Genomic DNA, 26392 nt, shown 5'->3' with positions numbered 1-26392 from the left:
GGGAAAGAAAAAGAAATTAGCTGAAAGAATTTTGTTCCAGGCTTTCTACATACATTGCAACTTTGAAGCTCACAGAATGGCTGTATACTGTCTTTGGCATGCCTTGAGGTTCGGGAAGGTCTTTTCTCCCAGGAATGATTTCTTACCCCTATGCAACAATTGCAATGGCATTGAGCTTGCAGGACAAGGCCAGAGGGTCTCCCCTCAATCACAGCCTGTAAACTGGTGGGGGGGCTCCAGTAGTGTTGCCATCTGGGGTAGCCAGGCCACCATTGCCATAGTGGCTGCCATACGGAAATGAGTCCTAAAAAAGAGGTTGGTGGCAGACAATAGGCAGATACGCGCCACATCCCATCGTTTTTATGATGCCTCTGTCCTCTTTCATGACAGATGTTCTCATAAAACACTTTGAAGGGATCAGTTAAGGAGGTATACAGCAAAAATCTAATTAAAGACCTCAAATAATGTAAGGCATGCTTGGTGATTTAATTAGAGTACGTTGGATTTAAAGAGAAAATATAAAAGGAGTGTGTAGTTTTGATAATGTAAATTGACTCGCCTGGTTTTGTACTTTAGAGTGCCTTTGTTGTGTTTTTATGTTCGTGTGTGTGTGTGTGCCTGTATGTGCAGACATGCTTTATGTTGCGTCGTAATGACTTGCCCATGGCTTTCGGCAGCTAGCTCACTTTGTGCTTTCAACTATGGAGCTGATCCGTTTTGTCGTCTCTTTTTCCTCTCCCAACAGACATCCCAGAATGCACATCAAAACTGGCCTTGTCGACGCCCACCTTTATTGCCTGAAGAGATCCGTGATTGACTTCTTAGCAGAAAATAAGTAAGGAGTTTTTACAACCCCTTGTGATTTTTGTGTCATTCCCCCAAGAGCTGACCTTGTCATAAAGTTTTTTCCTCCTTTCTTTGCACCTTCTGCTTTGGTATTACAGGGCAAAGTTGGCTTAGGCGTTAAGGAAAATAAATTGTAATCCAAAGATTGCTTGTTCAAATCCCAGGAGAGGACATGCTGTGGTACCTGTGAGTAAGATGCTTAGCTTGAATTTATGTATCTAGCTGTATAAATAGGTATATAGGGTATGTTGCATTGAGGAAAAAAAATCATCTAAGCATATAATAATAATGACAGCATGCCCTGTAATAAACCGATGTACTATCCAGACTGTACCCTGCCTTATCCCCTGTGCTTACAGGATGGGCCCCAGGCCACCACAGTCCTGCACCTGACAAGCAGTTATTGACAATAGATCTATTGATGGATAGATGATGATTATAATAGTTGTGTTGTATTTTTGTAATTGTGGTCTTTGATAAATAGCTAATTTAATTAAAATAATGTTTTACTGAAAATATGTTAATATGAGAACATCCTGACTGCAGTGCTTTGAGGCCTTTGTGGTGTAAACGTGCTTTATAATGTGCTACCTCTGCAGTTTATTGGCCTGTAAGCCCTCACAGCGACTTTACAGTCACCAGTGTGTGTTTAACACCATACTTCCTGCCTGCTGGGGACGCAGCTTGTGTTTTTTTCACCTCATGCACCTCATATTACTGAAACATGGAGAAATCCTGCTCCTTATTGAAACCTCTCATATGAAATAAGAGGTGACGAGTCTTCTTTTCAGTCCCCCCCCCACGTTATTTAGTTTGTAGCCACAAGGTAAACAAGGTAAGGGAATAAAAATGCATTCTTTTCAGACAGCAATATGAAATCTATACGAAATACTCTACACATGTTATACCAGTAGTAAAATGGTACAGAAACACAGACGCACAAGGCCAGAAGAGAGAAACACATCTTAACAAGAGATCATGTGGCATGTGCCAGTACCAGTTCCGTAGTTGGCACTGATGTTGAATGCGAAGCAGAGCCTTGTAATTGCTCCGCTGCTCTCCTCAGCTCCCCACCCGAAAATGTGCTTCTCACCCCCCCGGGCTACCCATACTGCACCCCCTCTTCCCCGTCCTCAGTTTCTTTATGCTTGTTAAACTCACATTGTGGGAAATCCCAACAGCTCCTTTAAGTGGTGTTGAAAGTAAGCGCAGGTGGCATTAACTCAGGAGCGCATTAAGGCTCATTCAGCCACCACCCCCCTCCTTTTTTTTCTCGAAATAGGAATTTTTTGCTAGGTTTACATAAATACACACCAGAGCCGTTTGTTCCTGGAGCTTCCCAGCACTCTGACATTTTAATTCAGTCGTACTGATATAAATATCATTTTGCCTAATCTGCCCCCCCCCCCTCCCCCCCCCAGACAAGGGGAACCCAGAAAGCCTCAATTCCCCCCTTCCCTTCTCTCCCCTCTGCTCCTTTCTCTCTTCAAAGTGGGTTGACTTTTTTAAACCCCCCCTTTTTTTTTCTTTTACATTCTCTCTTTCGCCTCTCTCTCTCTCTGTCCCTCTTGAAGCCGGTTTGCAGCGGAGCGCTCAAGGAGAAAAATGAACAGAGTAACTGTTGTTTCTTTCGTCGTATTCAGATGGAAATTCTAATCTCCCTTAAAAGAAAATAAAAAAGAGAGGGAGAGGAGAGAGATAGAGAGAGAGCACGTTGGAAGAGAGCGGAAAGGAAAATAAAATTGCCCAGAGGCTTACATGAAAGTTTGAAAACATGATTTGCCCTGATCCTTTTTAAACTGTTAGAGACCCATGAACTGGTATATACGATAGAATGAAATCACAGATCACCCCCCCCCCCCCCCTTAATCCGCATCCTCTGAAGAATGGAACAGGCTTGTAAAATTCTACATGGATATTAGCATCCTAGACAGGGAGCATTTGTCTACTTCTTACTGTCCATCTCCTTTCCATTTCCTCAGTCCCTGTGTAGCGTATTCACTTTCCTTTTTTTTTCCTCTGGTTAAAACAAATATTCATTTTGGCCTTTGTTGAGTGTTTTGATTAGTTAGTTTTAGTTCATTGAGTAGTTCTTTCAATAAAGATCTAAAAAGGCTTTTTTTTTTAAAAAAAAAAAAAAAAAAAAAAATGTCATTGTCAGCATCAGTTAATTCTTGTAATGTGTATAAATTGTGTTTTTTATTTTTTTCTATAATGGCTTTTTTTAAATTGAATTTCCAAATATAGTTTATTCCCTCAAAAATATGTGCATTAGTATAGTGATATTTAAATAACAGTGCCCTGTATTCCACTTCCGCCCTGCCCCAGGTCCATCTCCTCCATCCGAGGTGAGTTGGTTCCTTGTTTGGTCCGCAAACAGTTCTCCAAATTCAGCAGCCTGCAGAAGAACAAGGAGGAGCCCAATCAGAACATGAAGAAAAAGGACGCAAACACAAACTCTGGTAAATTTCACACAGCCTTTGATAATCTCATGATTAAGACATCAATGGAAAAAATATTTGTACAGCATATTCATATTTGTTCATATTCCCTCAGGGTTGCCATCCATCTTTGGGCGCATGGTCTTAATCGCATGTACTCAGATTCGTCTTAACCCCTTTAAACTGCAGTTTGACAGTTTGCATTTATTCAAATTAGTAACTAAATAATTACATTGAGGAATTTGATCAGTAAGTTGTGCAATTAATCATTTTTTAAAAATTAGTAATGCAAAGGTCGAAAAAATGTTTTTTTTTTTTTCAAATTTAAATGCTGCAAGTCAAATCAACACCTCTCTACACCGTAGAAAGTGAGCATAAAATATTGGCCTATATTTTCAATTTTTAATTTTTTTAGAACAGCGTTTGCGCATTTTTAAATGTCATTGTCGTTGTCCCATTGTTTTTAATAGGATTTTATTTGTATTTATTTGTATTGAAACGAGAGGCTGATACATTACACGTATACGTTACACATACCATTACGCTGAATATAAACATTAATTTTTGGTGTCTGTGGTGTTCAGCAGTTACTGGGAAGAAAAAACAGATCTGTCAGTAAGCCTTACAGCATGGACTCTATCTTCGCTGCTGAAAGATTACGTGATAGATCTCCTCTGCACTGTTGCAAGGGGGGGGCAGTGGGAATTTCAGAATGGTAACGCCTCCTAGATCCCAGCCTTCCGAGGCCGAAGGCCTTCAGGGGCATCAAGGCTTCAGAGATTCGACAGCTTTATTGAAAACCTATTAATGTCCCTGTTGCATTTCCTGCACAGAAATCAGTGTTCAGTGATTATCCAGCAGCACATTTTGAGGAGTGGTCAGGAAGCAGGGCTCAAGAGTTTTCAAACCCATAGATTTTGAGGGCTGGTGAACTAGTCCTACTCAACACAGCCAGCCTGGTTACTCATCAGATTTTACAGTTTAAAGAGCACAGTTTAACAGTGTTTCAGATTCAGTGAAGTTCAGAATATGAGAGCTGTAATTGACTGTTTTCTTCCCCCTTATTGACTCCATCGGCAATAGAGAACCACATTGCCTCAGCAGATGATGACCTTCTGGAACTTGCCCTGAATCGCTCCTGCTGGAACGACCATCGCGGGGACATGTGCGGGGCCTACCATGGTGGCAAGCTGCGCTGCTATGTGCACATCATGGAGGAGGGCATGTGTTACCGTGTGAACACACTAGCAGCCTACATTGAGGCCAATCGCCTGGTGAGAGCTGGAGTCAGCGAATGAGGGGGTCGTACGGCCCACACTTGAACCCAGAGAGTAGTAGTTATCCTGAGATACCTTGTAAATATTTTACAGTAAAAGCCATGCTTTTACATTGGCAAAACTGAAGCACAGCGGAGTCCAAGTGAGCAAGGACATCAGCTTTGAAATTCACATGACTTAGTATTATTTGTATTTATTAGTTTATTAGTGGTATGTTGATATTGAAATTAAATGTATTTATCTTTTGATAGATCTTTGGCACCTCTTTAATACTAGTTTAGGGCATAATTAGTTTTGTTCTTTCTATATGTAAAGGTGTGTAGTTATAAGTGCTATGACATTAACCCGGTATCTCACATTTAATTTCAGTTGATCCATAACCCATTACACATTAAGTCATTTTTGGCTTATTCAATTAAATGATTTTTTATTTTTGCTAAATAAAGTTTGTGTCCTCCTCGTATGTTTCCAGGCTAGTAAACTGTTCGAAGAGCCTGCAATCCATCCGTCAGCTGTCATCTCTGAGCGAAGTGTGGTGAGTTAACTGTAGTTAAGTTCAGCTGACCATCATGTTACATTAGTCTTGCCCAGTCTTCATGGCCCATTGAGTATGCAGGTTAGGGTTTCAGTCATGGTTAATAATTAGTACTAAGTATAACATAAGGCTAACTTGCTTTACTGACAGTAAAGTTGGATTTTTTGTTTTGCCGAATGCATTTTAAATCTTCATTGATTTATTTGTATGGGTGAATTCTACTATAGCCAGCCAGGTGGACTGCCTTTCTTGTACTTTCTTGAGGTGTTTATTAGTGTTGCGGTTTTAAAAGCAGATAAGGGCTCAACACTTTCCAGTTACAAGTGATTTTGATGCATTAGGTGGGTTCTGACAGCATCATCGGAACCTACTGTCAGATTGCGGAAAAGGCATCAGTCAAGCGCTCAACCATCGGGGCATCGACGACCATCAAGGAGAAGGCTAAAATAACCAACTCAATCATAATGAACGGGGTCACCATTGAAGAAGGGTGAGTTTGGTCTACTGTTGGTTTCTCAGAGCCTTTTAAAGGCCATTTGTCTCCTTCCCACTGTGACAAAATAATGCCACATTTTGGTCTTAAGTTTTTGTTCCCGCAGCAACTTCTACACTTGCTTAAATAGGAAAAACAAATGAGACACCAGAATATTTTTTCCTTGAATCCATCATGTTGCCTAATACCCCACTATGCTTAGATGCAAAGTTAGGGTGACACACCATGTTGTCCACAGCCCCAGTGTCTCCACCCCTCCTTGCAGTATTTCAAGGCAATGGAAAGGAATTCTTCAGGTCTACCTTCTGGGATAGCTACAAAACCCATAGCTCCCAGTATCTGTCTTTTACCTGACACACAGGCAACCCAAGATGTGCACATGCTAACATTTACATGGACACAGATACACACGAAACGCAAAGTTCACATCTGAGGTGGCTCCCCCTGGTGGATGATTAGAATCACTCCAGGAGGTCTTGTGTCAATCCCCTGGGTGTTGATGCTCTGAGAAATTTTTTTTTTTCTTGTTTGCCCTCGTCTCAGAGTCCTTGCAAGTTGTTTTTAGTTAAGAACAGAACCACACTTCTTAGAGAAGAGGTTGTAATGGTTCATCAGGAATTACGATACACTAAGGCAGGAGGTTCCAATTTTGAATAAAGGGAGAACGTGAATATCTAGACTGTCCAAGCATGCAGTTGGCGACGGAAGAGAAAGTGAGACTGACAGTTTCCTACGGTTGTTATACCTCAGAAAGCTCTTTACCTCCTCCAAGTTTGTATAAACTGGCTGAGAGTCAGGGGATTGCGCACAAGCCGAGTTACAGGAGCCACAGGGGAGCTGTAGTGCTGTCGACAAGTTCAGATACAACAGATATGACTTCAGCTGCACTCTGTGATTCCAAAGTAATCAGCTCAATAAATTTTTTTAAAATAAATATTTACCTGCAGTACTGACTTGTCAGAGACGTAAACAAATAAGGGAAAATGTCTTATTAGCACACTTTTTTTCCTCAAAAAAATCTTTCACTTTATTAATTTTGTTTCATAAACTCTTGGTTAATGCTTAGTTAGAGCTGCATCGCACTTAATTATGAATATTGAACAGTTTAAAGAGAAACAAGTTAAAATTTTGGAAACGGAAAATGTTTTGTGTAGAACAGTTTGACCGCATTATACTTTGTTTTGCAAATTGAATCTTAGGTTTAACTCAACATATTTTCTTCTTGTGGTTTACATATGTTTTTTCATCAGTGCTTTCAACTTGTGACAGTTTTTTTTTTTTTTTTTATTGTCCCGTTTTGCATCTGTTATATAAGAGCTTTCAGATTTATGCAATTTGCTCAGATTCTAGTAAAGTTCTGCAGGACTTTGACAGACTGTCAGTGGCTTTACCTCTACTGTTGCGTGGCTGTGTGTGTCTATAGTGTGTGTTTGTCATAAGGGAGATTGAGGGTGGTGGTGCTGGGTCACACATTAACAATGTCTTTTAGAGTCCGGTCAACCAGAACAGGGTCACAATGCAATGTACAAACAGATAAGCGATGAATATAAATGGATTGGTGCAGCATAGCATGTTGGGATTTCTGGGAAAAAAAAGGGATCTTTCATGCTGTAAAAAATTTTTCTTATGATTTGACATAAAGAAACAAAAGAAAGTACAGGCTTCGGCAAGTCTGAAAGTATCTCTCCTTCTTCTGCAAATCCTTGTTTTATTAAAGGTTGAGGTTTTACAGCTTTACGTATCCAATCAGTACATTTGAAAGGCCTTTAGAAGAATCTGGTTTAAAACACTGAAGGGTGTTAACTGCGTGTAGTTAATGAATGTACTTAATGAATGCTTCAATGGCAAGAGCGCTGGTTACGCAACACATTGCCATCCAAGTGACGTACGGGAAAGCCAAGAAAAGAGATAAACCGTTGTTTTACATCTAGACATCTGAAATCCACAGGGAGGAACTTTATCTTTACGGGCTGCGGTTTAACACGGTCTCCGCAATGAATCGCGGTGGAGAGACAAGGCGATGTCCGAGTTAGCGCGTGCATAAAGGGCCCAATGAAAGGGAAGGGGAGAAAGGAACAGCAATTCTTTTGCTACATAAGAAACGCGAGGGGGATTAGCAAATCCCTGGCATGTTAACGAAAGCACTTGCATTTCTGAGCCCTTTGTTTGCATGTAGGAGTGCTTGTTTACAAAGCGGGGGGGGTGGGGGGGTCGCAGCGAGGAGGAGCACAGTGTCAGTAATTAGTGGTATTTCGGGGAGCCTTCTTTGGTGGTCTCTTTAAAACTCCCATCGCTGCCGCCACCAGGCCCCCCACCCCCTACCCAGATCACCACACACACACACACACACACACACACAGCTTCTTCCTGCACCCTACCAGTCCTTTGCTTCTGCCAGTACAAACCTGCCTGTGTTTGCGGCCGCGGGACGGCAGACGTCAGCGAAGCTGGGAGATGTCTCCCCGACAGTGCCAGGTCTGTTTCGCTTGTCCAACCATTGCAGCAGTGGACCTGTTGGGCAGACCCACCTGGATAGATGGGCACACACTGGGGGATGGAGGGGTTAACCACTCCCTGACATTCAGCCCCCTAAACCTCCCAACAGTCCTCTGCATTTATATTGGATCACTTCAGTCCAGTTCACTTCAGTCTTAGTCCCAAGAGGCTTGTCTTCCCAAACAGCCATGTTTGCATCTGAAGTGACCGCAGTTATTATCCTATCAGAAGTTAACATAATTTGAAACTTTCTTAATTTTCTACCAGTACAGTGACTTTTGGTCAGACTCGGAAATGCATTAACATCTTTGTTGATTGTACCTGATGTTTGTAGCAGATTTTCAATAAATGCCAAAGATATATTGAAAGGGCATAGCTTTGCTGAGTGACGGAACACACTGCTGTTTGCCCTTCTTTTGTTTTTTTCTTGTGTCCCTTGATGCTCTTTGTGAACCTGGTACAGCTTGTGAGCAGTAGCCCCCACAGCAGTGCTTTTACTGCAGCAGGGAAACAGGCAGTACTGCTGGTAGAGGGTGGAAACTTGGGACATAGATGCCGAAAACCCACAAGGCTGACTGTGCAGATCCGCACCTGTGCTGCGCTCTGGGATGGTAATACTGGGGGCTCTGGCTCACCCTGTGCAGACCACTGCCCTTCAGAAGAGTGGGGCGTGGCCTGAGTGACGCATAGGTTGTGTCTAAAGAACCCCATGACCAACTGGAAGAAGAAAAGAGCACCTTTTACTGGTGCTGTTGTTTCCTGTATCCTCCATTTCAGCATTCTTTTACCTGTATACACTCCATTTTTAACATACATTCATTAAGGTAGGGAAGTTTTAAAAAATACGTTGAAATACTTGGTTCGCTTGTAGAACTTGGGCAACTTGAAAACATTATTGTTTATAATATTTTTACTCTGTATTTAACACTTTTGTCCAAAGTGACTTACAATATTAGTAACTATAATATTGTGAATAAGTGCTATTGTCGTATTGTAATATGGTAACCATAATATTGTATTGAAATCTGTATAACCTCAATTAATAAGGTTATATATAGCTAACAGATACAGAAACAGAATAGCCCAACTAATCCTTGGGAAGTATCGCTGAAAAAATACTATAAAGCAGCACAAAGAAAAAGCTGCACATGTTTTGTAACTGTGTTTTGTGACTGTGAAACTTGGGGCACAGTGATGCAGCAGGTAGCACAGGTGCCTGGGCTGTGACTTTGAATATACTTTCTAATTCTGCTCAGTTTGTGTAGCGTTTGCATGTACTGCTCATGTTTGAATGGGTTTGCCCTGGATGCTCTGGTTTCCTCACGCAGTCCAAACACACGTTTGTCGCACTGGTGTGTGTGTGTGTGTGTGTGTGTGTGTGTGTGTGTGTGTGTGTGTGTGTGTGTGTGTGTGTGTTAAATTGCTGTGTGTTGATGAGTAAATACTAGTAATTGACTTGTACTGTATCTAGCATTGTACATTGCTTTGAAAAAAGGCAGCACTTCAGTATCAATTAAAAATAACACACAAGGCACCATATCACCACAGTAACAGAATAGACATTTACTACATATTGCCTTCAACAGGTGCAACATCCAAGGCAGTGTGATCTGCAGCCATGCGACAATCTGCCGTGGCGCTGATATCAAATACTGCTTGGTGGGAAACAGCCAGCGTGTCGAGGCGGAAGGTGAGCACCTCTTCCAGTGTGCTTATGCACATTAAACACACCTTAATCACAGCAGCAGGAAATTGTGTGTGTGTGTCTGTCTCTATGTGTGTACGCTTGCATGTTTGTGACACCTTGTCAAAGCCACACACCGTTTAGTGTAGCGGACAAGAACAGATTTCTAGCCTGAAGGTTTCCGTTTCGAGTTCTGGGAGAAGCAGCTGTGTCCTTGAGCAAAGCTGGCCCCCAGAACTACTGAGGAAATTGTACCTCTGCCCTTCACTGATCCGGCTTTAATTTATGCATCCTTTTAAAACAGACAACTTATCGAAAGCCCTTGTTAAAGGTATGCCATGAAAGGAGTCCCTTGTCAAATTCCTGCTAAATATTGACAGTATCGCTGTAATATAACATTTTGTTAACTGTAGGATATCCTAATAAGGTTAGGATACCCTTGTTCTCAATTGCCCTTTCGAAACTCTACATGGGAGGAACATTAATCCCAGTGTTCAGTTTACTTCAAAAAGAGCAAGGCTTCTTTGGCCTTCCTATAAAGAAAAGGGCAGGGTGGCAGATATTTACTATAATGACCCGTGGACCGGACCCCCAGTGCTTTTGTTACATTCAGCGTTAGCAGCGTATTAAAAATGAATCCAGTCTATATAATGGAGCCCATATAAACCCACCGCACTGTTTTGTCCTTCCTGTTTCTGTCAGGGGGTAGAGGTGTGTGTGTATGTGTGTGTATGTGTGTGTGTGTGTGTGTGTGTGTGTGTGTGTGGTGAGGCTGTTGAATTCCGGGTGGTCTCTGGTCTCTAACCTCTCCATCAGCAGCACAGCCAGAGGCTCCCTTAAGCTGTCCAGGGGCAGTTCAGCCTAATTGACTGAACAACAGGGTGTTGCTACACCACAGGCCCCCCATGCCTAAACTGCAATGCTGCCCAGCCCCCTTCACCCCCCCAGAGCCCCACAGCCCCACAACCACCCCTGGCTCCCAGATTGGCTGTCTCGGAAAGATGTGGTCTCAGTGCCCGGCGGTCTGTCGAGCGATCCTCAGTAAACCCCAAATTGGCGAGATTCATCCCAGAGCCCTTCCTTCAAAGACAAACCACCATTGTTAACTATGCAAATGAAGTATCTTTATCACTCCTGATATGTGGGAAGAGGAATGATTGTATTTAATGTATCGCAGAAACACTTTATACTTACGATTCTTTGAATTGCTTAGGGAATACGAAGAGCTTCCTCGGGCTTCTGAAACGATCACCGAATATGTTAAATGTTTTGAACTTTGTTTTTTTTGGGCACAGAGCTGACGGTGGATTGAGTGCTTAATCTGCAGCAAGTGATGATAACAGAAGCCAGTGTATGTAGGGAGTTTGGCCATAATTACAGTCTAATTGAAGAATTTTCAGGGCATATTTTGGAAGTGCTGCCAAAGCTTGACACCCAAAGTGGGTTGTTTCAGCAAGTAGCTTCCTGCTCTCACCGAATTTCCCAAGACAATGAACATTAAGCAGTCTGCAGCGTGCCATTTCTTACATAATAAATCATTTACAATTATAGGTAAGCAGGTTTTGCACAGCAGGTTCAAACTCTGCTTACGTATCTTCTGCGCTCACAATATTGTTCTTTATGTCATTATTTTATTCATTTAGTTAGAGAGAAAACATTGATCTTTTACCTTCTCTTACTGATTTCTTTAGTAGTGTATTCAAACGCAGATTACATATTGCATTTGACCCAGCACTGTGGAAGTGGTTAAGACCTGTACTGTATAAGACAGTAAAAATGTTACACTTTGTTTTTAGCTTTTTTTTTTCTTTTTTTTTTTTTGCTCCATTGCTAGGCTGACCGCTGACCTTTATGTATCATAGCTGTTTAAATAGTTATACTTAAATGTTTACAGTTTTGTGAGTAGAGTTTCACTGTAATTGCATTTCTTTAACCAAGCTGCTGTCTTCTGTGCTGATGACTTGGTAAAGTCACTTGAGTTCATTTATAAACTTCTGGCTGGATATGAGGAAAGCATTATGATGTAACCCAAGTGCTTTTGATGAATTGGACTACGATTTGTATGGAATTTTATAACCCTTAATACATCTCCCCTCAGGATGAAACCGGGAACTTGAGGCTAGTATCTGTGGCAATAGATGCTGGGAAATCCATTTCCCATGCCCTCTTTCGTCTTTGTTTCGACAGACCATGCTGCAGGCCATTCAGAGTTGGTAGCATGCAGTAGGTGGACCAAGTTATCTGTCCTAGAACCCTGTCTTTGCCTCTCGCATCACCTGCTGGGCCATGTCCCCGGTCATGCAAACGCCAGGCTGCAGCCACTGCTAAAGACATTATGCCTCCCAGCAAGGCAGCTGGGTTGGAACATCTGCCCAGGACCACCCTGGTGGTCGTGATGGCGATGGTGGTCATGCACAAGGTGTTGCAGCTTCATGAGCCTTAAGCGTCCCGTAAGCAGGGAGATGGAGCTCTCGCAAAGCTGCAACTCCATGCTCCGCTTCTGTCACAAAAATGGAAAACACCATCCTTCCTTCGAATCCCCTTCTACTACAACACATTGTATATGGTGCATGTATGTGTCTCAACAACCCACCCACATTTATGTGTTCTTTTTGTGGACACTGTAGCTGTACTGTACTTATTAATCCCTTTCTTTGTTGACTGAGTGTGCTTTTAAGGTTGAAAGAGAAATAAACATGACTAGCTTTTAATATCAATTAATTGACCGCAGACATTAGTAAACGATGACATTTTCTTCCTCAGCGGCAACTCTTTTGTTTGTGGTCCACATCAAGACCAGATGCATCTCATTATTTTTCAAAACTTATAACTCCTCCTTACTGAAAGCTGGTTAACGATGTGGGAATACATGAAGCGTTCTTAGCGGGATTGTGCTAAATGTAGAACAGTGGGAAAAATCATGATCCAGCTGGAAAAAAGCACAGTTCAGCATGAGTAATCGCACAGGGAAGTTCACCGCACTGGGGAGTATTTTCTAAATGAACCCTTGGGTATGACCATCTAGCCACACCTTGGGTTATCTAGCAGCTCAACTTTTTCAGTAAATAACGATTTAACTGACAGTTTTCATTTTGTAACTTGAGTGGAAGGCAGATTTTATTTGTTAGGGAAAATATGTTCATATTTTTATTTATTTATTTATTTTTCTTAAAATGAATCGATCTGTTACCTGTTTTGGTTTTGTTGAAACAAGGTGGCCTATATATGCATTTATTTTTTTAAAATACTGGGTTTTGAGGAAATAGGGGAGGCGCGGTGGCGCAGTGGGTTGGACCGGGTCCTGCTCTCCGGTGGGTCTGGGGTTCAAGTCCCACTTGGGGTGCCTTGCGACAGACTGGCATCCCGTCCTGGGTGTGTCCCCTCCCCTCCGGCCTTACGCCCTGAGTTGCCGGGTTAGGCTCCGGTTCCCCGCGACCCCGTATGGGACAAGCGGTTCAGAAAGTGTGTGTGTGTGTTGTGTGTTGTGTGTGTTTTGAGGAAATGGGATCCATGCTGTTAGGTAGTTCAAGAGTTGTACTAACTTGACTGGTCCTCCTTAGTACATAGGGCAGTGTCTCTGAAATTCAAGAGCTCAGTACTTCAAATATCAGGCCCATGAGACTCACCAGCTTGTGGGTGAATAAGAATAGTCAGTGGATCATGCATTTATAAATTTAATTATCTGTACTGACATTTGCCAATACTTAACTCAGTGTTCATATTTCCCCCCTTCCAGCTGAAAGAACCAATGAGGTCATTGTTGGAACTGACCAGCTGATGGAGATCTAGAGACACGTAGAGACAGCTGACCAATCCGGAAGTGACCAACGGTCGCATGGAACTGGCCACCGTGGTCACAGCTCATCATCGGTCTCTTTTTTTATATTGTGTCCAAAATAAAAAGATTTATTTATCTCAGATTTGTTTTTTTTTTTTTTCTTTCTTTCTTTGTAAAGTAAATGTTGGCATTGTTAAAAATTCATGAATTTACATTTGACTCTGAAGTCCCTTGGTTTGCTGGGATCCGCTACCTCCCTGCACCCTCCTGCGTGACCACCACCCGTCACTCTAGGCAAGTTGCCTTTGCAGTGAGAATCGGGTGGCCACAATGGGGTTAATTTTATTTGTTCTTTATGTACACAAAAAAACGAAGGGTTGGACCACCCAGCAAGATCTTCACGAGGAACTCTCCCCTCCCTCTTTCACAGAATGCTGGAAAGGCATCGCTCCGGGTTTTTTTTTTTTTTTTTCCCCCGGTTGAAGATTTATGGCATTCCTACACCAGCGCAACTCTTAAATTACAGGTCTGAAGTTCCATAGTCACGAAAGAGCCCATCTTAGGAAGATTCTCTACCCACATAATTGTTTGATTTACAGTGCCTGCCGTACATTGTTTTAATGTCAAACCGGAGAACTCTAGTGTCATTTTTCCCCTTTCTTTCTCTTTTGTTTTTGTCATTAGTGACATCTTGAAATAATTTGCCAACATGCCTTTCTTCTTTCTTTTGCTTTCTTTTTTAATCCACAGAAATTTAATCAAGTCCCTCATTTTGGTTTATTTAACCTCTTTGCTCTCTGTGGGAGTTATTACTCCAGTCTTAGCTCTCATAAAATAATAATTAAAACTTATCTTCAGAACATGGCTTTCTCAAGATGTTCAAGTGTATGATCTGAAAAGTAGTGTGCTTTTATAGCTCAAGTATGCAGGTGACATAAGGGACATGTCCTGTTCGTTTTGTTTGTGGATTTCCAACAACTCTCTGTTTACAAAGAATATATAAATCACAACCCAAAACTAACAAGATTCTTCTTTTTCATTTCAGAAGTTGATAAAATCAAATCGGCTGTCGCATGTTTAAAAAAATTACCTCTGTGACTACAGAAGCAGGAGAGACTCTCCCTAAACATCTGACTACCACTATTATCAAATTTAACAAGTCCCTAGTGTGCTATTTTGTATGAAGCTGTGGAAATAGATGGTACCAGAGGCGTTCAAATCCGGAATGTAATTGTGTGCTATGTCCCATCAGTTATTTTCCTCTTTGCAGTCTAAATGGCTTATACTTACGAATTATGCACAGTAATTGATACAAACAGTAGGATATTAGAAGGCAATGACTCATGCCTGTACTTCAGATGGAGATTAAGTGGGTAGGTAGGGAATGTGTCCTCAAGTTTTAGCTCATCCCTCTAAACAAAACTCTTAACTGGAGCTGAAGTTCTTAGGAAATGAGATGAGCTGCGAACTGCACCGCATCCCTCGGGCCTCACCACTGCTGTGTCCCTTGTACTCCGTTGCAGGACAAGGTGAAAGTGGTGTTTCAAAGGTCTGCCTGCCTGAGCGGTGGTGTTGAAGCCAAGACATTGTGCTAAAGTCTCGAATTGCTAGCCCTCCTTGCCCAGCTGTGACAGATGTCCTTCCGAACATCATTTCTGGGCCCTGACTATCTGCAGCTTACTCTTACAGTGTAAGCTTACTGTAGACCTTCTCCAACCACGACCCCTTCATCAATTCCAGTGACATTCCAATAAATAGACAGCTTGTATTGGTCTTTTCCCAGCTGATCGTGATAAGTCCATGGCTTGTAATATTTAGATAAAAAGTTCCCGTCACTAAAACAAATCATCTACATCTACATTTACATTTATTCATTTAGCAGAAGCTTTTCTCCAAAGCAACGTACATCTCAGAGAACAGTACAAAGAGTGCATTACATCCACAGATGAATAGATGTTGAACTACAACTCGGCAGGCTTCTGACTTGTCCTTGTTTGTTGTTCACTTAATGTCAAGCAGATTGCAGTGATGTAAATATCTGTGCTGCGATGAAGATGATAAGGCAATCCCAGCAGGGTGTCACTGGCAGTTCCTGTGAGCGGTGTAAGAGCAGGGGTGCTTTGGAAGCCCGGGGAGACATAAATCACGAAGACGGCGTTACAAACACGTTCCTGGAGGCTCCCCAAACACCCCTCGGACCAGCAATAAAACAGGTTTTGGCTTATCTGCCCGGCCCACATGCGGACAACCAGATGACGTGCAGGAAAGGAGGTTTTAGGGAGAGGAGCACAAGAAGTGGTTGTCCTCTCGCTCTGTGGGGGATGGGGGCTGGGAGGTTGGCGGGGGCTGCTGTGGGCTCAACATGGAGGGCCAAAGACATGGTGGGCCACCCAAGTGGTGAAGAACGGGCACGTTGGCTGCTGACCCCTGCACATTAACAGAACACTTCCTCAATTTGTCTTCTGTGTTCTCGCGGCGCAAACTAATTTCCTCTTTTTCTCACTGGCTTTTAAGGTGCTGCACCACCCCCCGCCCGCCCCCCCCCCCACCCCCCCCCAGCCAGCTCCCCCCATCTCCTCCCTCTCTCTCCAAACCCCACCTTCGTGACTCACAAACAAACTCACTTGATTGCTGCCACCCCCATCCAAACACGTACATACCGCGCACTTTTCGGCCAAAAACTATTCGAGCATCTCCGCAGAATGTGGATTTGCTAACTGCATCCCAACAAAAGCTGTACAGAGTCAGGGGGCAGCATGTGGGATAAGAACTTCCAGAAGACACGAAGCACATGGCATGGACTTCCCAGGGTTCCTTCACTTTGAACTAAGTACATTGTGTCATCCTCTACTGCAAAGGCAACAGCAGCATACATACACACACACACACACACACACACACACACACACATATATATGTACACCTATATATACACATGCACATGTAGTCCAAAGGCATGGCTTTTGCCTTTTAAGAAAAAGCGACTCTCTTATGTGCTCTCAGAAATGCAGTTTTAATTACACAGACGGAAAAAAAATTAAATGGTAACAGATAACTGTAGTTTTAGGCACATGTGTCAACAAGAAGAACTTCTCTTTGAAATCCACATGATTTAATATCACGGTCATTTAGTGCGCTCTTTTCAGTTAATGTCTTGTAACTGGGATTACATGAATTAAAAAAATAAGGCTTAAAATTCAGAAACAAAGCTTTTAAATCAGGAGTGTTTGAAAAATATATGGTATACAGTATGTCTTTTTGCACAGCACATGCCAGCCTATGCAGATTTGGGTATCGGAAATGAACCGTATTTATAATGATTCTGACGAATCTGATAATGTTTTTCACCTTCATCTTCATGGTCGCCATTTATATAGAATATAGGGTCCCGTCCTCCTCATTCTGTTTAGATTTATACGCTAAAGGAACAGTCCTCTGGGTTTTATTCATTCTTTCATCTGCTGTCTATAGTAAGCATTTACTCTGAATGAAATCTTTATTTTATACCATAAAGTGTGAACGCTGGGTCCGGAATTTTGTGTCTTTGCACAATTTTACAAAAAGCAGTGAACAATTAAAAAGTGCCTTCATATTATGCAAGCAAAATGCTTTGTACACAATAAATAAATAAATCTTTGGGACTACTTCTCTCGCTGGTGAGTACATCTGTCCATACAGATGTTTTAACAAGCATCTGCTTTTCAAATTGATTTCAGTTAAGCAGAATTATGATCGTCCCTGTTATGTACGTACACACACAGAGAGGCGTTGAATATTAATAAAAATGACTAACTAGGTCTTACTGAAGACATGAGGATTTGTTTGCCATGTTTTTGACGGGACGGCAGTTTCCCTCAAGCAGTTTTCAACACATTTTTCTCACATACGTCTCTTGCTTGCTGTAAAACCTTTCTTATCCCTCTCATCCTTCTTTTCAGCAGGCAAAATTAATTTTTTAATAAAAGTTAGAATCCTGCTGGCAGGGATGTGACATAATAGACATATACATACATAAATATGTATGCAGGTTTCTTGTGGTCTGCCAGGTCTGGTTCTGTCATGCCACCTGCTAGCTGAGGCCTTACAATACCTTTGTTGAAGAGTAACAAACAATGAAGCCTGAAAAAGTCTTTAAGGGAGCCATTCATTACTGTGACAAAGGAGGGGAGAAATACATTATCATAATTAATCTTATTTCTGGTGGTGGGTGGCGGGCCCCTTCCTTAAAGCGCTGTCGAACCTTTACAATGCGTACATGTACACATGCTATTGTGTTACAAAGCACTTTGGGGGTTAAGAATATTTTAAGCTTTGTAAACATTCAGGGAACAAACCCTACTGTTACTCCGAGGGGAGACTCTACTCATGTCCTTTCTGGGGGTCTCGGCAGAGCCCCCCCCGAGTCCCTCCGAATGCAGCTTTGACTTCTTCTGTATTCCCGAGCAGTTGCTCGCTTTAGCCATGGCCAATTATTTCCGCTACATTATACTGTCCGCCAACCAGCACACGACATGACACAAGTTATGTTTTTCTATGTGTAAAAATTTTGGCCAGTCTCTAAATCAATAATAGATCATTAAAATGAAAAGCAATGCCCATTCAAATGCAAGACACTTTATTTCACCGCTTCGCACCTTTCCCGCATATTTTCTTAGCTTGTTGTGCCTTGCTACTCATTTAAATATTAACATTTGCTTAAACGGACGGTCCGAGTCGTGTCCGTTTCTTGACATATGCGGCTAATGCACAGCGTTTGTTGGACGTCGCTTTGGAGAAAAGCGTCTGCTGCAAGAGGAAATGTAACATATCGCGTAAATGTAGTTTCATCCGTGTCCGATCCGCCGTCAGGTATGACGTTTCAGAGTAAATGTCCTCGTTCCATACAGGCTTTGCCGTATATTTTAAGAGGGGCTCTCTAACCAAACTGTCTTTTCATTCTACCGCATACAAAATCTCGAGATTACTTACAAAGCGTTCGGGGCCTTGCACTTTTCCACAATAATTTCCAGTGAGCGACTGTTCTACCTTAATGATACCGACCTCGTACAACTCAGTGCGAATTCTGCCTTCGGTGGTAGGTGTACGTTATCATTAGAGACACATCACAGCTTTCAAACAGCTCCATCTATTTTGTAAAAATAGAGACTGAAAAAATGTGGGGGTTGGGGGACGTGCTGGCGTCTAAGTACGAACAAATTAAGAAAAAACAGACATCTGTATTTAACTTGCCAGATAAAAACAATCAAATCACATCTGCAGCGACTTTGTCTTACGTAACCCACTCTTGCAGTGTATTTGCGAAGAGAAATCAAAGAAAGGCTAAGTTTGTATTAACGTTGTGCGAGTCTCTTTTTTTTCTGAACGTAGTCTGTTTTGCCCCCCCCCCTCCCTCGGCCGGTCGTGTTTTTCAGGCTACGATAAATAAATCTGCAGTCGCCAGGAGCGCACTTCAGCTGCGGTGAGATGGGTGATTGCAAGCGCAGTTCCACGCTTTGCTTTTTGCACATACAAAATCGGGGCCAGGGCCACGCAGTTTATGTTTGGAGCCCTTGTAATGGCAGATTTCTGGACAGCGCATGGTCATCTCCCTTGTTTTATTTATCCGAGGCCTCTAGACCTTGGCCCGGACCTCCCTCAGTTTGTTAGGCTTAAAGGGGCCCCTCTTTTACCACACAGGGCAATTCTTCACATTCCACATTAACTCCAATTTCCAGCTGCCTTTTTCCTCCTAGAATTAAACAAATTGAGATTTCTCCGGCAGGGTGGGGTGGTTCTGCCAGCCCAAACACGCATGCTCTGTGTGGAATATTACAGCTCGAGTGTACAAGAACACTTTTGCTTCGCTTATGCTGAATAGTGTTGTTGATTCAAATTGTTATTTGCTGAGACTTTTTCAGGCGCTGATTGTACCAGCAGCATGCCCTATGCGAAATGGTCAAAAATCGTAATTATTGACTTTGCCGAATAGAACAATAGAGGTTACACCTGGTTAAGAAGCAGTTTAGCATTTTTTCTTTTTTTTTTTTTTTAAATAGGTGGTATTTACATTTACCTCACACTTTTCTCCAAAGCAGCTCACAATTACTTACCCATTTATATAACTGGGTAATTTTACCGGAGCAATTCAAGGTAAGTACCTTGCGCAAGAGTACTACAGCTAGTGGGGGGATTCAAACCTACCACCTTTGGGTCTAAAGGCAGCAGCTCCAACGACCACACTACCAGCTAACCTACTAGTGTTATTTAGACACCATAGGCAAACAAGGGTTGGTCGCCCCATCTATTCAAGCAAACCTGTTGTGCCGACCCCAGTATTTGAGCGTAACTCCCCTGCGGACCATTCATCGCCCATCTTTTTTTGCTCCTTCAATACCTAACAAGTTGTTACACCACTGACGCACACATCCATGCAACTAACATAATCTATGTGCACCTCAAACACCAAAAAAGGTGTGAAGTGCAGATGTGTCGATAGTTAAATGAGATGTGGGCCACCACCCACCAATGGAGGACACGTGTGTCATACGTGATGTCTGCCCCATCCGACTTTGGCGCTGTTGAGATGTGCGGCGTGTGTGAATGTAAAGTAGATGATTATTAGAAATACGTTCCTCTGCGAAAATATTCCCAGTGAATTTTGAGAATGTTTGTGAAATATTGTTCTTCACTACATATTGCATTGACCTAGAAATAGAACACAAGCAGGTGAATAGCTGGCAGTTGTACCAGAGCTATTCCATCTCATTTTTGGTGTTTGCCATGTGTGTCTATGCCAAGTATTGGAGGAGCCAAAAATATTAGCAAAAGTAATGTGGTGGCGGTGTTATTCACAAATATTACGAACACATCAGGCTTGTTTGCAGATTTCTTGGGACCCCCATCTTCCACCTTGTTACTTCTACTGTCAGCACGTACGTGTCTATGTGTGTGGTATGTGTGTGTGTGTATGCGTGTGCGTGTGTGTGTCGCTGCAAGGCTATGTGTCTGTGTGGTGTGGTCTGCCGCGGTGCGTGTGTATACCACACAAGTGGACGCAGTCTGCGGCCGAGTCCCTGTGGACGCAGCCCTGTGTTCCCAGTGATTGTAAGTGTAAATAATCCCATCAAAGGGGGACAGTGTATCAAACTCTCCTTAATCCGTCCTTCATCACAACACTGGCTCTCAATGAGCTTGTTGGGCCACTTCTCATTTCTCCTCGTGTGTCCTCATTTCCCCTCATCTTGCACAATTTCTTTCCTCTTTTATCCTCACTTATCCCCGTTTCTCCTCCGTTACCCTCATCGCTCCTCATTTTCCTCTTCTATCTTCATTTTTAATCATTTCCATTTTTTACCCTTATTTCTACTCATTTTTCCCCCTTAACCCTCATTTGCACACATTCCCTCCTTTACCTTCCTTTCCCCCAATTTTTTTCTCCTTTATCTTAATTTCTTAACACCCCTCACCACCACTCTCATTTCTTTACATTTCTCAGCATTTTGCCTCCTTTGTCCCAATTTCTCCACATTTCCCACTTTTGCCCTCATTTCTCCACACTCTCCGACCCTCATTTATGAACCTTTCCCCAGTCCACCCTTATTTCTACACAGTTCTTCCCATTTTCTCCTTTGACCTTCAGTCTCCACAACTTACAGTTCCACCTTTATCCTCATTTCTCCACGTTTCCTCCTTTACCTTCATTTCTATCTATTTCGCCTAACTTTGTCCCAATTTCTCCCCCATTTCTCCCAGTTTCCCCTCCTTTACCCTCGTTCCTGCACATTTCCTGGGTTCCTGGAGCAGTAAACGGGCGCAGTTCGCACTGAAACTGCCCTTCACTCGCAGACTGTCCGGTCCCCAGAGGACACACTCGAACCATGAACATTTAATAGTACAGGATAGGTGGGACAGGACACTCCGGTGCCTCCTTATTGAACTGTTATTGCTCCGTTCAACAGATTTCTCCCCATGGACACACAGAAGAGAAGGAAACACGCTCGTTTTATTACAGCGATTCGACGCGTTTCCTCTCTTTTCCTCATGCGGGTTAAACACTGTCATGCGCCACAACTTTTTCTTCCCTTTTCCTGCACTCTGTGCTGCTGTGGGGTTTTATTTCTAAATCAAGTGGGAGACACCCCCCTCCCCGCACTCCCCCGTTTCCCCAGCGTGTCGGCGATGGGCTCCTTCTCAGCGCGCTCTGCGCTCCGTTTATTCAAAGAGCTCCTCTCTGTGACGCCCCCCCCCCTCACAAACACACACACACACACACACACACACACACACACACACACACACACACACGCACCCAGCCACCCCCTCCCCCACCCGATGATTTGAGGCACTGCCTGGGTGGTCTCCCTCTACCCCCCTCCGTCCCTCCCTCCGTCTCTCTCGCTCTCTCTCTGTCTCTCTCTCTCTCTCTCCCCACCTCGGCGAGCTGTTGCTTAGCAGCTAATAATAGGCGCTGTTTGCGGAGTAATTTGCCTCTTCCTCCGGCCAATGAGGGGCGGCGCGCTGCTCCCCATCCGAGCCACCCTTTTTGAGGGCTCTGCGGAGGGGCTCCCTTCTCCAAAGGTTCCTGCGCCGGGCTCGGGAGCGCATTAGGGAGGCTCGATCCGGGACTATCTGGGAGCTGCTCGGCACCTTCTGCTCGCGCCGAGAACGCGTCGTGTGGTGGTGCGCGCGTGTCGCCGGGGGGTGGGCTGCCGTCGCCGCTGCTGCCGGCTGCTGTTGGCGAATGAAGACTGAGGGATCCGCACGGATTTGGGCGCATGATGTTGGGATGGAGCTGCGAGACTTTGGCTCAAGGAAAGAGTAGAGTGCGCGGTCCGATCCTTGTGCCCCGTGGATGCCCTCGCTGCCCTGCTTGTCCTTGGATTGAGGAGGTCCGAGTCCTCCTGCTTCTTCTTCTTCTTCTTCTTCTTGATATCCTCCTCCTCCTGCTTCTTCTTCTTCTTCATACCGCTGCTCGCCGCCTCCTCCTGCCCTTCCTCCCATCCTCCTCCTCCTCCTCCGGACCATGGCCTCGGATCTCAGAGTCCCGGGGGCCCACGCTTTTGGAGATTTACCCCCGGGTTATACCCTCTCTCCACCGGCTGCCACCTCGGATTTGCCCCGGAGACCCGGTTACTGTCACGCCGCTTTCGCACTGAAACACATTTCGAAGGTGAATACCTGCCTGGCTGTGTATAATCTCTTTTTCTCTCTCTATATATATATATTTTTTTTTTTTTCCACGTTTATCTCAGACATTATATACACGCATTCCATGTCTATCCCTTAACTTAAGTTACGTATTTATTCAAAAGTTATTTTATAACATTAAGAGACGTACTAGAAGGGAATTAAATGTCAAGAGTAAAAAGTCAACATTTCCATCCACTCCGTTACAATGTTACATCGCGGCAGATGCGAGATGTTTCTCCACCACGTGTTTATAAACTTTTACTACGGTAGAGGTGGACTGGAGAACTCGGGACATTTAGGACCGACTCTCTGCATCTCCATTCATTTTACAAGTTGATTTGAGAAAAGAATTTATGTTGATCTTTGCAAACATCCGTTTTAGCTGCGCGTGTTTGTATGGTCAATTTTCATAATAAGGGAATGAAATTTTCCAGTGAACTTTTTTCTTTTTTTTAGTTTTTTTTAAAAGCTGTGGTAGGTCATTCTGCAGAATGCACTGATTTAAGTTTTCTCTGACAAACTGAGGGTTGGAGAAATATCAAAACCAATGTGTGAAATCAAAACTATGCTCGGCTGTCATAAAACACATCATGTAATTGTTCTGTCAGTTGATCCAGACACAGTTTTCTTAGTGTTTTAATGCCTTTAACATAACCATATATTGCTCACTAGTTCATGTTATATGTAACTCAGATGAGAAAAGTATGCAATAATATAAACAGATATCAAACTGTAGACCACCCTAGAAAAGTGCTGCAGGTGGAAATTGGTTCCGCACCTCCCGCTTGCAGTCCATTTAATGGCGCTTCTGTAGAAAATCAGCTGCGAGATTCTGACAGTATGTGACTTATGAAGTGCTGTTGTGACAGTTTGTGCAATTGTTGAATAATTGCTCTTGATGTTTAATGCATTGCTCAATTTTAATAGCTTCTCAATAGTGGGAATTAGGCTCCGTTTCCATTCACCGAAACTGGAAAAGAGTGAAGAGAAACTGATTGAAAAGTAATGACTGGACGTTTAATTGGCTTACTGAGTACATGTGATTTCTGAAAATATGACGGTTCATTTCTGTTGTACGCTAAAGGTGGTGGCATGGTTAGATTTTGAAGCCCAAACTAAAGCTCGCTTGTATCAAAAAGAACTTTGGTGAATGCTGTGAGTTCTCCGTTATTAGTAGAACTTGACTAACGCCTGGATCTGGTGGTGTGTGAGGAAGAGAAACAGGTACAGAGCTTAACCCAGTTGCCTGGGAAAGTTTATTTCGCTCATATGGGTCATTTAGGTTCTTTTACATTCATCATCTTTTGGGAAGGTGTATCTTCAGCGGTGCATTCAGAGAGCGGAAAAGCCAATCGGTATGAGGTGCTGACAGATGCATCTCGGGAGAACATACCACAGAAAAAGATTAAATGAGAAAAGGCCAACGGATCACTTGTAGCAGTAATAAAATGATTGGTGGTGAACTCTTGGAGAGAACACATTTGGTAACTTAAGACTTCCTGTCCTCACTATGTGAGTGATGCTGTGACATTATGAAGGCAAGGAAGGGAGATCATCAAAGCAGCAGATTCTCAGAGGCACTTCATTTAATAGCGTAACCCTAAAATATCTGGAGTTTTTCACATTTTTTTGAATCACTCCAAATTTAGCCGAAGGTGTTCTGGTGCAAAGGGGTTCAGGTTAAAATTCACAGTAGTTTTAAAAACGTTGTTTCCTCTGCTCTGTTAAAGTAAGAGAATTCTCTAGGAAAAATGACTTTTGCAATGATTCTAGTTAGTTCTCCTAACTTTTTCATAAGGAATGTCCCATGTCATGCAAACTACAGTCTGCTGCCACTTGAATGACATTAGCATGTTGTTACTGTCACAAAGTGGTCAGCTTGTGTTTCTGAATCTCGCACTTCTTTCTGTAAATATTGACAGCACTCATAGACTGCAGGCGGTAGTGACGTGTGTCCGATTGGATTTAATAAAGCTAATGGTCACACGCAGATGTGCTGAGTTGCTGTCCAACGTACTGACACAGTGACAGAAGTCATGTCTGGGAGTGACAGATGACTCTTTTTCCAAGTGGCTCTGTGTCACTTTGGACAAAGTCTGCAACTGTAGTTATACAGTATTTTGAACATAAAACAGTAGGTAAGGGCTTCCGAGAGGGCAAAGGCACTTGACTCGTGGGGCTTCTGTGTTCACCTTCAGTGTGATTTGAGAGGGTATATCTATGCATGTACTAACACTGGGGCACGTGTGTGTGTGTTCTCCGTTCTCTTCTGCTGTCCACGTGTGTCACAGGGGAAAGCTGTGGGCCACAGGGCTCCCTTGTGGATTCGGGCCCGATTCCAGGCTCTGCTGTTCTCCCTGGGCTGTCAGATCCAGCGGCACTGTGGGAAGGTCCTCTTCATTGGGCTCCTGGTGTTCGGAGCCTTGTCGGTCGGACTGCGGGTGGCAGCCATCGAGACCGACATCGAGCAGCTGTGGGTGGAAGGTGAGTCCTGCGAAGTCTTTACAACAAGTTGCAATGTATTTGTCACCCAAACCAGTGCACATCTAAGCTGTCAAAACCAAGGGGTGGTTAAAGAACGGTGGCCATGCAAACCTGACTTATCCTTTAGATTCCTTTGGTCGTCTTTATGCCCAGAGTTGTCCAGTTACCATTCGGCAATGCACTGACAGTCAACACCGAAGCGGCAATAAATGAGTCCCCATAGTCACAAGACCTACCAGTGACCATCAGAGTAGTATGTGGACTCCATTGTGGAGCGTGGCTGTTTGGTTTCAGGCATTAACGCAGTGGCCAGCTCCGCCCTACGGCGGCGGCTCCGGCATTCCCTATCTTTGTCGCACGCAAGCTGCGTTCTTTCCTCTTGCGCATGCATGCCTTCTCTTGTTCTCTCCGTCAGCCTGTATTGTTTGTGGTGGCTCCACACTCCGTTCTTTTTTTCCCCCCCTTCTTTTTTTTTGACATCCTTTCTGCGTGCTTCCCCTTATCTGCGAACATTCGGAGCACCCGGGTTTTTATTTGGTTTTCACACTGCGGAATTCCTCCTAAGCCCCCCCAGGCTTTCGCCATGCTCCTGATCCCAGGAGCAGATGGGCTGTGTGAATCGTTAGCCATCTTTGAGGCTCTGACCCTCCACCCCCCCCTCACACACACACACACACACACACACATACACACACACACCCCCAGGGCTCCCTGTGTGGTCCTTAACTATTCTTGGATTCCATTCAACAATAAAGGCACCCTCTTTCTTAACAACAACAACAACAAAAAGAAGTGAATACCACAGAAGTTTACCCACCTGTTTCTCACACTAAGTCAAGGCAGTTGTAACATGAAGAGCCAAATTTTTTAGAAAGTTTTACCTACTTCATTTTTGGGTGTTATTTCGTTTGTAAAGGAATTCGAAACGGATGTGTTCAAAGAGATCTGTTGCTTGACTAAGTCAGTGCATTTTGCCAATTTCCATTTTTGTCCCTAAATTTCAAGGAAAAAGTGTATTTTAAGAAAGAGCGTCTTCATCATATTAATAGTGAAACATTACTTTGCTGCTGGGGGACTCAGTTAAAACTGGATTCTGTTTTATCTCCTTTCACTTTACAAAGGCTAAAAAATAAGAATGTATACACATTTTCTGTTTCTTCTCCAAGACTGGTGGTCCTGCACTTCCAAGA

General features: G+C 43.3%; 2 protein-coding genes across 2 annotated transcripts in view; both read left to right on the top strand.

Moving 5' to 3' along the window:
* Positions 1-14557, top strand: part of eif2b3 (eukaryotic translation initiation factor 2B, subunit 3 gamma) — a 32120-nt gene extending 17563 nt beyond the window's left edge. Inside the window, exons 6-12 of the mRNA XM_018753125.2 lie at positions 746-835; positions 3175-3308; positions 4371-4561; positions 5037-5099; positions 5441-5589; positions 9675-9778; positions 13509-14557. Of these exons, the coding sequence (XP_018608641.1) occupies positions 746-835; positions 3175-3308; positions 4371-4561; positions 5037-5099; positions 5441-5589; positions 9675-9778; positions 13509-13561 (784 nt within the window). The 3' untranslated portion in view covers positions 13562-14557. The remainder of the gene's footprint in view (positions 1-745; positions 836-3174; positions 3309-4370; positions 4562-5036; positions 5100-5440; positions 5590-9674; positions 9779-13508) is intronic.
* A 7957-nt stretch (positions 14558-22514) lies between these two features.
* ptch2 (patched 2) overlaps positions 22515-26392 on the top strand; it is a 32717-nt gene continuing 28839 nt past the window's right edge. The window contains exons 1-2 of the mRNA XM_018753185.2: positions 22515-22698; positions 25010-25202. Coding sequence (XP_018608701.1) covers positions 22552-22698; positions 25010-25202 — 340 coding nt within the window. The 5' untranslated portion in view covers positions 22515-22551. The remainder of the gene's footprint in view (positions 22699-25009; positions 25203-26392) is intronic.

The sequence above is a fragment of the Scleropages formosus genome, chromosome 3 (genome assembly GCF_900964775.1).
Source record: "Scleropages formosus chromosome 3, fSclFor1.1, whole genome shotgun sequence".
NCBI lineage: Eukaryota > Metazoa > Chordata > Actinopteri > Osteoglossiformes > Osteoglossidae > Scleropages > Scleropages formosus.
Note: the sequence above shows the minus strand (reverse complement) of the source record. Positions and strands in the feature narration are given on the sequence as shown.